General features: G+C 43.1%; 1 protein-coding gene across 1 annotated transcript in view; it reads left to right on the top strand.

Annotated features, from left to right (window-relative positions):
* MCOLN1 (mucolipin TRP cation channel 1) overlaps positions 1 to 8080 on the top strand; it is a gene marked incomplete at both ends in the record, with an annotated part of 30204 nt that extends 22124 nt beyond the window's left edge. The window contains 3 exon segments of the mRNA XM_073622406.1: positions 3308 to 3430; positions 7663 to 7869; positions 7947 to 8080. Of these exon segments, the coding sequence (XP_073478507.1) occupies positions 3308 to 3430; positions 7663 to 7869; positions 7947 to 8080 (464 nt within the window).
* Positions 8081 to 11184: the final 3104 nt, after the last annotated feature.

Here is an 11184-nt window from a genome sequence, read left to right on the forward strand (position 1 = left end):
CCCCGGTTGCTATACCATCTTCAGGCCCTGCCTGTCTGGATCCCGAGTTCCTTTCTCAGGGCAGTGAACCACACTATTGTATCCTTCCTATGGGCCCAGAAACCCCCACGGCTGGCCCAGTCTGTTCTGCGACTGCCAAACGTGTTGGGCGGTATGGCTTTACCGGATGTCAGCCTTTATCATATGGTCTGTTATCTGACATGAATCCTGGACAGGTTCCGCCATGGTCCTCTGAAACAGTGGATCCAGGTGGAGGGGCTCCTAGCTGGGACCCAACTGAACGTGTTGCCTTGGTGCCAGTTGAACCTACCATGCCAGATATTGGACCACCCCACTGTAGGCGAAACATGGCGGTGGCTCAAAAAGCCTTTGGCAACTTTTCCGTCGCACTCACCCCTGATGTGGGAAACCCTGCCTTCTGTCCAGGACTCAGCGACCCTAGATTTCAGGATCTGAAGGAGACTGAATGATCCCAGGTCCGGCACTTCCTCACAAACGGACAATGGATGACCAGGCAACAAATCATGGATGACCGATCTTTGGCGGACCTCTCCTTCTGGCAAAAACTACAGTTAGCCCATTTAATTGGCACGTTACCTCCCCCAGAACCCTACAGGAGAAGCCTTACTTCCTTTGAATTATTGTGCCTAGAACAGTCCCCTGCGCACCACGTTGTATCCCAGACATACCAGTTACTCCTAGCACCACCCCTGAATTTCAGACCTTCCCATATATCTAAGTGGGAGCAGGACTTGGGTCTTCAGGTCATGGAAAGGCAAGTAGAGAGACTTCTGCTCTTCTCTTGTAATTTCTCTGTTTTGTGCTAACCACAAGGAAGCGGGATACAAGGTATGGACTAGGTGGTACTACATGCCAGTAAGGATCCACAAGATGTTCCCGCAGAGCACAGATCTATTCTGGAGGTGTGGGGAGGAACCCGGTTCTCTCCTACACACCTTCTGGTCCTGTCGCCTTTTGCTGCCCTACTGGACTGAGATTCACTGCATTGTTCAGAAATTTACAGATCGCGAGCTGCCAAAGACCCCCGCGTTCTTCCTCCTTCACCACCGTGATATTCCAAGCAAGATCTATAGAAAATCCATCTTTCCTCTCCTGCTCACAGCAGCATCCCACTGTACTGGAGGCAGACACAGCCACCAGTGGTTGCCGTCTGGTAGTAAAAAGTAGCCGAGATCAATGCCATGTATAGGGGCCTCAGGGAGAAATTCTTCAAGAAGTGGTTTTATTGGCACAAATTTGTCTACTCTGAGGACCATGCGGAGCTGGTGACTTAACTACCCTGGGAGATGGGCCTAATGGAAAGGCTCCCCAGATGTTGTGGGTGCTGGCTGGTGGTTGACCTCTCCTCTCGCTTCCACCCCCTCTTCATCATTTTCACTAATGCTCTCCTTGCTCCTCCTGGCCCTCTGGGTCTTACCTGTTCCCTCCAATCCTTTTTTTTTTTTTTTTATTTATTTATTTTTCACTCTTATTTTTTCACCAAATAAATAAAACATTGACCGTTAAAAAATTGTGCGGGATACAGAGACTTCCTAGTCCTTGAAGGCCCATTGTCTGAAACGCACTTCCTATGTTTACCTAATGATGACACTGTGATGGCCGGGCATGTGGCCTTATAGGTATAGATAATCAACTGTATTTTCAACATTGTTGATGTTCCTGTATCCCCTATTGAAATAAAGGATTGAAAAAAAAAATACAATCAATATACATATGAACAGAAAGTGAAAAATTGATAATACAAGTCCTAGTGCAGGGGTGTCAAACAGGCGGCCCTCCAGCTGTTGAACTACAATTCCCGCCGTGCTTTTAACTATGAAGCCTTGCAATACCTCATGGGACTTGTAGTTCCTCAACAGCTGGAGGGCCGCCAGTTTGACACCTGTGTCCTAGTGCATATAACTCTTCTGTGCTGGTTATCTATGTGGCATCAATAGTGAACAGTCCATCACCAACTGGAATTAATACACCCAATGTGCTCCATATGTGGGTTCAGCTTATCAGATAGAAGTGACCTCTTTTAATTATAAAGCAGGTCAAGTAAAGCTTTTAGCAAGATAAACTTGCTCAATGTAGGAGACCTGAGGCAAAAATCCCTCCTCCGCAAGACCATGGATGGGGTATGTGAGAAAAAATAAAGGGAAACCAATAGTGTAATTCTGTTTTATTTAAAACATTAAAAAAACAAAGCCATATGACTGCTTACATATATCGTGCCTTAACCCGACACTGAAGCTACTCGCGTGTATCTGGGTCAAATGGTGCCTCCCAGCTTGCACTCGCTGCTGGCATGCGTTCCACAGTCCAGCGTGATCAACCAAAGGGACCGGAAGTAAAGTGAGCAAGTAGCGCCTCGACGTACGTTTTGTATTGCTACGTTATCAGGAAGCGTTCTTGGTCACTGCATTGCATGGAACTATATAGTGTGGATCCGCACCACGATCAGGGAGGAGATTTTAAAGTTTAACCCCTTCAATACCAATATTTCACTACTCTTGGACTAACACCCAGATCCTTTTGTTTTGTTTTTTTTTGTTGTTTTTTTTTAGTATAGAAAAGAAAAAATTACTACGCAAATATCGTGTGACAAAAAAGTTGCAATGACCGCCATTTTATTCCCCAGGGTCTCTGCTAAAAAAATTATATATAATGTTTGGGGGTTCTGAGTAGTTTTCTATCAAAAAATGATGATTTTTACATGTAAGAAAAGAGTGCTGGAATTCGACCGGTGGGCAAGTGGTTAAATAAAACCCTTTTTTTTTTAGTTTTCTGTTATGTACCCTGGGTCTCTGTGCTTCTTTGTTGGCTGGTTCTTTGGGTTATGAAAATAATAAAATAAAATACCTTGATAGGTGCATGTCAGACAGCAATAAAAACCAGACCAGGTTTTATTGCTGTTCTTTTCCCAGTTCAGTTCTAAACTATCTCTGACACTTCTGGGATGTTCTGTCTACTTGACAGTCCCAAGTTTCATATGAAGCTACACATTCAACCATCTGAGCCCTGTTGACATCTGGGTAGGGAAGTAAGCTATAGGCTGCAGAGATGGATATTGATCGATCTCTATTGTTTCAGAGAAATGAAAGTTAGTAACATACAGAGGGCTGAATTCAACGCTCCTAAAGTGAATGTGTGTGTGTGTGTGTGTGTATATAATATATTTTACACACACTGCATAGATTATAGCAGTGACTGAAGAGAAGCATAGGATTTTTAAAGTCTAAATGACTGACCATGTCATCCCTGTGTTAATCTGTCATTTTGACATTGCTATTGTCATCTGCAGGTTTTGATTGTTACACTCCGAGTGGCTCTTCCTAATGTCATCCGGTTTTGTTGTTGTGCTGCTGTCATTTACCTCGGGTATTGCTTCTGTGGCTGGATTGTACTGGGACCTTATCACGTCAAGGTAGGTAGATTCCATTAATCATTTTGTCTTTCTGCATCAATGACTCCATTAATGATGGTCAGTGTTTTCTGTTCCTTATTGCCTTCTTACTAGGCTGTCCTCCAATGAGCTATAAAGGAGAGAGAGAGAGAATTCCTGGGGTTTAGCACAATTTACATGCTGTGTCACCATCTTCGTTACTGATGTCATCAGGAGCCAGCTTGCCTCTTCTGGCTTAGACAGCCCGACCCCCTGATGACAAGCTACCCTGTCTGGCCTCCTGCAGCTGTTGTATGGAAATTGAAGCATTCAGGGATATGTGACATGCATCTCCCAGGAAGCTTCAACATGCAGCCGATGTCCTTCTCCCCTAGGCAAGAGTGGCAGTCAGGAGTAGGGATGAGCTTCGAGTTCGAGTCGAACTCATGTTCGACTCGAACATTGGCTGATCGTAAGTTCGGTGAACAGTGAACAATTTGGGGTGTTCGCGGCAAATTCGAATGCCGCAGAACACTCTTTAAAAGTCTATGGGAGAAATCAAAAGTGCTAATTTTAAAGGCTTATATGCAAGTTATTGTCATAAAGTGTTTGGGGACCTGGGTCCTGCCCCAGGGGACATGGATCAATGCAAAAAAAAAAGTTTTAAAAACGGCCTTTTTTTCAGGAGCAGTGATTTTAATAATGCTTAAAGTCAAACAATAAAAGTGTAATATCCCTTTAAATTTCGTAGCTGGGGGGTGTCTATAGTATGCCTGTAAAGGGGTGCATGTTTCCCGTGTTTAGAACAGTCTGACAGCAAAATGACATTTCAAAGGAAAAAAGTCATTTAAAACTACTCGCGGCTATTGCATTGCCGGTCCGACAATACACATAGATGTTCATTGATAAAAACTGCATGGGAATTCCCCACAGGGTAACCCCGAACCAAAATTTAAAAAAAAAATGACGTGGGGGGTCCCCCTAAATTCCATACCAGGCCCTCCAGGTCTGGTATTGATATTAAGGGAAACCCCGGCCAAAATTAAAAAAAAAAAAAAAAACTGCGTGGGGTGCCCCCAAAAATCCATACCAGACCCTTATCCGAGCACGCAACCTGGCAGGCCGCAGGAGGAAAAGAGGGGGGACGCTCTCCTGAACCGTACCAGGCCACATGCCCTCAACATTGCGAGGGTGCTTTGGGTACGTACCCCTACCATTCCACTAAAAAACTGTCAAAAATGTTAAAAATGACAAGAGACAGTTTTTGACAATTCCTTTATTTAAATCCTCCTCCTCCGGTGACCCCGCCCCCCTCTGACACACGGTGACTTGACGGGACTTCCCTGTGGCATTCTTCGTGACGTCACAGGGAAGTCCCGTCAAGTCACTGTGCGTCTGAAGGGGGCGGGGTCATCGGGTGGCCCCGCCCCCCGTTATTTAAGAACCGTCAGAAGAGGAGACGCCGTCACACAGCGAAAGCCTCCCTCCATGCCAGCATCGATGCGGAGCGGCCCGGAGAAGAAGATGAAGAGAAGAGCGGGAGCCCCCCCATGCCATGGGTGCGGAGCGGCCCGAGGAGAAGAAGATAGAAGACGCCATGGAGGAGATGCTGGACGAGAACGCCGGAGGAAGAACCAGAAGAAGAAGATGAAGGAAGATGGAAGAAAGAAGAAGCATTTAAATAAAGGAATTGTCAAAAACTGTCTCTTGTCATTTTTAACATTTTTGACAGTTTTTTAGTGAAATGGTAGGGGTACTTTTGTACCCCCTTACCATTTCACACAGGGGGGGGGCAGTATCTAGGGGTCCCCTTGTTAAAGGGGGCTTCCAGATTCCGATAAGCCCCCCGCCCTCAGACCTCCACAACCACCGGCCAGGGTTGTGGGGATGAGGCCCTTGTCCTCATCAACATGGGGACAAGGTGTTTTGGGGGGCTACCCCAAAGCACCCTCCCAATGTTGAGGGCATGTGGCCTGGTACGGTTCAGGGGGGGGGGCTCTCTCGTCTCCCCCCCCCCCCCCTTCTTCTTTTTTTTTTTTTTTTTCTGCGGCCTGCCAGGTTGCGTGCTCGGATAAGGGTCTGGTATGGATTTTTGGGGGGACCCCACGCCATTTTTTTTTTTTTTTTTTTTTTTTTTTTTTTTTTTTTTTTATTATTATTGGCGCGGGGTTCCCCTTAATATCCATACCAGACCTGAAGGGCCTGGTATGGAATTTAGGGAGACCCCCACGTCCGTTTTTTTTTTTTTTTTTTTTTTATTTTTATCAATGAACTTTTATGTGTATTGTCGGACCGGCAATGCAATAGCCGCGAGTAGTTTTAAATGACTTTTTTCCTTTGAAATGTCATTTTGCTGTCAGGCTGTTCTAAACACGGGAAATATGCGCCCCTTTACAGGCAAACTATAGACACCCCCCAGCTACGAAATTTAAAGGGATATTACACTTTTATTGTTTGACTTTAAGCATTATTAAAATCACTGCTCCTGAAAAAACGGCCGTTTTTTGAAAGTTTTTTTTTTTGCATTGATCCATGTCCCCTGGGGCAGGACCCAGGTCCCCAAACACTTTTTATGACAGTAACTTGCTAATAAGCCTTTAAAATGAGCACTTTTGATTATTTATGTTCGTGTCCCATAGACTTTAACGGTGTTTGCGTGTTCGAACGAACTTTCTTCCTGTTCGCATGTTCTGGTGTGAACCGAACAGGGGGGTGTCCTGCTCATTCCTAGTCAGGAGACAGGATAGACTACAGGGAGAGGGAGTAAACACAGAATGTTTTGCCATTGTGTGGTAGGATGATATGATGCCTTGTGCATCTAATGAGTGAGGGTCCCCTTAACGTTCTCCTTGTTTGTCACGTATCCTATGGGTTAAAGAACACAAGGATACGTGAAAAATTGGTGGTGTTAAGCACAGGTCCTTTTGCAAGGTGGAGAACTACAGGCAGTAAAATGATTAGGACGCGTTTTGTGAAAGGATAAAGAATTATGCCCTGTACACACGATCGGATTTTCCGCCAACAAATGTTGTCTAGCAGGTTCTCAAATTTTCCGCCAACAAATGTTTGTTGTCGGACTTTCCGATCGTGTGTGCACAAGTCCGTTGGGCAAAAGTCCACGCATGCTCGGAATCCAGTACGAGCCGGAGATATTACTAGCGTTCATAATGGAGATATCACGTACGTCTTGCACGTCACTACGTTCGTAATTGTTGGCCAGCATTTGTGTGACTGTGTTTTAAGACAAGTTGGAGCCAACATCCTTCGAGCAAAAATCCACGGTTTTGTTGTCGGAAAGTCCGATCGTGTGTACGGGGCATAACCGTTTAAATCTGGTGCAGATATTGTGACTTGCTGATTACTCATCTCTTCTAATTTTATTAAAAATCCGATCTTAAAGATCCGATTATCATCCTCTGTAGCCAATCTAAGGCATTGTTCCCAAAAAGTAGATATTTCAAATATGGATGAGTACTGGTAATTATCCCACTGTTCAAAACTACTGCTGAAGTTCCTGTGGCCCCCTCTTAATGCTTCTATTAGGCAGGTAAAGCTGCATAGAGTGGTATTGGTCTATTTCCTGTGCTGGGTGGTTTTGTTTTATAACAAAGTACCCTATCTGTCCACTAGATGGTGCTAAGTTTTATAGGGATTCATCTAGTAGTCAAATGTGGTATATTCTATTTTCAAGGCTAATTTCACCTTTTAGACCAGGGGGACCCTGGACCCAAGGACCAAATTAAGGAAATCAAAGGGCCGCAGTTTGGAGACAATTGTTTAGACCATCTTGCATTCATATTTGGGGTGTAACATGGGGGAAGTCTCTTCACTGTCAAAAATAACTCATCTAAAATGAGAATTTAGTCTTCTTTCTTTCTTTCTTTCTTTCTTTCTTTCTTTCTTTCTTTCTTTCTTTCTTTCTTCCTTCCTTCCTTCCTTCCTTCCTTCCTTCCTTCCTTCCTTCCTTCCTTCCTTCCTTCCTTCCTTCCTTCCTTCCTTCCTTCCTTCCTTCCTTCCTTCCTTCCTTCCTTCCTTCCTTCCTTCCCTCCCTCCACCAACCACTATTACAAATTAACACATTGATCTTTATTTTGGGAGCTAAACATTTCTGTCAGACTGTCTGGGGGTATCTAAAGTTTTCGTCTAGACCAGAGTTCTTAATGCCCCTCAGACTTTGTGTGCTTTAAGTGTCAGTTTATGGGTAGTGTGTGTGGTGTTTTTTTGTTTGTTTGTTTTTGTTTTGTTTTTTTTTTAATTTTTGTTTTCTCTTGTAGTTCCGCTCACTCTCCATGGTGTCGGAGTGCCTTTTCTCCCTTATAAATGGGGACGACATGTTTGTTACCTTCTCAGAGATGCAGAACAGCAGTTATCTCGTTTGGATGTTCAGCCAACTTTATTTATATACCTTTATCAGCCTCTTCATCTACATGGTGCTCAGTCTGTTTATAGCTCTCATCACTGGAGCCTATGAGACTATCAAGGTAAATATACAGAGATGTTGGGTGGGCTGGATGATGGTTGTTATCAGGCTAGATCTAATAGTAATCTCTGTTCTTAGTTTCAGAATGCAGGAGCAGACAATGTCTCGCCTCTCTATCGGTACATAGCCGAGTGTAAGGACACTCCCAACTCTGGGAAATTCAGATCTGCTAGCTCAACAAACTGCTGCATGTTATGCTGTTGTGCCAATTCGTAAGTATTCAAATTTTTACCCTAAATAAATAAGCCAATGCTTTTAAAGGCTTGCTTTCAGTTGCCTCATGAAACTAGTGCAATGTATACTCCAATAAGTCAGTAACGACATTATCAGACCTCTCCTACACCTTTATGGTGGTTCTTCTAAAAAGGGCCAGTCTCAAAATGGTAATAAAGATGGAAGAGGCCTGTCTGCTGCCCAGGAAAATGGGCAAGAGTGTTCCAATACTACGTCTCCTGACAGCTCTTCCTGGGTGCAACCGCTACAGCATGAGAGGCCAGTGCATTTCAATACTACTGCTCCTAACCGGTTCAATACAGGGCATTTACACCCCCTTCCTTCCCAAACCAATTTTTAGTTTTCAGCGCTGTCGAACTTTAAACGACAATTGCGTGGTCGTGTGACGTTGTACCAAAACAAAATTGATGTCCTTTTTTCCCCGCAAATAGAGCTTTCTTTTGGTGGTATTTGATCACCTCTGTGGTTTTTATTTTTTGCGCTATAAACAAAAGAAGAGCGACAATTTTGAAAAAAACACAATATTTTTTACTTTTTGCTATAATAAATATCCCAATTTAAAAAAAAAAAAAAAAAAAAAAAAAAAAATTTTTCCTCAGTTTGTAGAAGTATTCTTCTTCTACATATATTTGGTAAAAAAAAATCGCAATAAGTGTATATTGATTGGTTTGCGCAAAAGTTATAGCGTCTACAAAATACGGGATAGATTTATGGCATTTTTAAAAATTATTTATTTTTTTTTTTTTACTAGTAATAGTGGCGATCTGCAATTTTTTTTTTTCGTGACTGCGACATTATGGCGGACACTTTTGACACCTTTTTGGGACCATTCACATTTATACAGCGATCAATGCTATAAAATCGCATTGATTACTGTATAAATGTGACAGACAGGGAAGGGGTTAACCGCTAGGGGGACACGAGGGGTTAAATGTGTTTCCTAGGGGAGTGATTCTAACTGTAGGGGGAGGGGATGCACAAGGGGAGGAGACCGATCAGTGTTCCTCTGTACTGGGAACACATGATCGGTCTCCTCTCAACGGACAGGACGTGGATCTGTGCGTTTACACACATTGATCCACGGTCCTGCTCGGTTAATGGGCAATCGCGGCTGCCAGGCACACGCACCGGGTCCCGAGGAATGCCGCAGGCGTGTGCGCCCCCTAGTCGGCCGGGAAGCCCAGGACGTCATATGACGGCCACCCAGGATGGGAGATCCCATCTGTGGCCGTCATTTGACTATGGCCCGGGATTGAAGTGGTTAATCAAAGTGAGATAGAGATAGATAGAGATAGAGATAGAGATAGAGATAGAGATAGAGATAGAGATAGAGATAGAGATAGAGATAGAGATAGAGATAGAGATAGAGATAGAGATAGAGATATATAGATATATAGATATATAGATATATAGATATATATAGATAGATATAGATAGATAGATATAGATAGATATATATAGATATATATAGATAGATATATAGATATAGATAGATATATATAGATAGATATATATATATATATATAGATATATATATATCTCTATATATATATTATATTTTCAACTAGCTGGTTGAACGGAAAAATAAATGACCCAATTCCCCCATCCACACATTCAGGGTGGATGTGGGAATCTCTTCCACTGTGCTATTGTATTCTGATGCCAGGGAAACTTTCCCACCATTTAGAATAAACTGATCTGTGCTGCTGCACTGATTGCTTGGGGGGGGGTGTTTGATGGATAGATTGATTTCTGTACAATCAGCGTGCCCATACATGGATCGAAAGTCACCCAGTCGATGCTGAACCAGCCAAATTTTTATCCATGAATGGCTGCCTCCTGGGTGGGATCACTACAGTATAAGAGGCCAGAACATTCCAGTGCTACCACTTCTGAGACTGCCACCTGGGTGGGAATACTACTACATCAGAGGCCAGAGCATTCTTCAGCAAAATTTTCACAGGTACCTTCACCCTAAAAATGTGGATGTTTGGATTAATTATCCATATTTATAACCTTCTAAAATATTCCACAGTATTTCAGAACACAGAATTATTCATATCCTATACCAAAGGAGCTTACGTTCCAATGAGTTTTGGTTTCCTCCTCCAGTTTTCAGAAATGGTTTGCTTGCTAGTTTTCATGCTATTTGAGGCAAGCCCACACCAGTTCAAATAAGTCTGTAAATCACCATGCTGCTAGATTTTTAAATGGCTCAAGACATAACTTAAAGGGCTATTTATTGGCTTTGCCACTGATCATTCACAAGCTTGTAGGTTGTCAATCAGCATCTGCCCACGGCTTTCTGCATTGACTGCACTGCCTCTGTTGCTGAAACCCTCCCGCAGAGAGCTGCAGTGTCTGGAAGGGGGGAGTATGTGAGGGACAAATAAAGGAGAGGATATGCGTCGCTCAAGAAAGTTAAAGGAAGGTGTGTTTGTTTTATTAAGTGGTTCTAAAGGTAAGGATTTTTTGTTTTTTAATTTTTATCTTCATGCATTTTATGTATGATGTAGTCTGTCATTACGATTAACAGTTTTGTCACTTGGTCTCCCCTGTAACATTTTATTACCGGTTCATCTTGCCAGTGAATGTAATTTTTTTTTTTTTTTCTACTCCCTGTAACAGGGCAAGCTGTTTGTCAAAGGTAGCTGTAACAGGGATTTTGAGAAACAATATTACACTGGTGAGGGTGCTTACACAGGGCCTTTATCCAAAAGGGGGGAAAAAACAGTTGTAAAGCATTCTATGCATGAAGATTAAAAAAACCTGTGTGCAGTAGCCCCTCGAATACTTACCTGAGCCCCATCTCACTGCTGCCAGTCAGTTGGCCAATGAGGAGCAAGAGGGGGCAGGGCCGAGTGGTGGCTCCTTGTTTGAATGTATATGAGTGTATATCTTAAATGAATCAACTTTTAATTTGCTGCGAATCTCATACTTTCTAAGCAGCATTCCTGAATTTTCCATTGCAGAGTAGAATGCTATACGCAGTCACAAAGTGTGTGTGTGTGTGTGTGAACCATTTTACAAAACATGTTTATGTATTTTCATTTTGGATTTGGTTTACTTTATTCCAGGGCAC

Source organism: Aquarana catesbeiana, linkage group LG03 (assembly GCF_042186555.1).
Source record: "Aquarana catesbeiana isolate 2022-GZ linkage group LG03, ASM4218655v1, whole genome shotgun sequence".
NCBI lineage: Eukaryota > Metazoa > Chordata > Amphibia > Anura > Ranidae > Aquarana > Aquarana catesbeiana.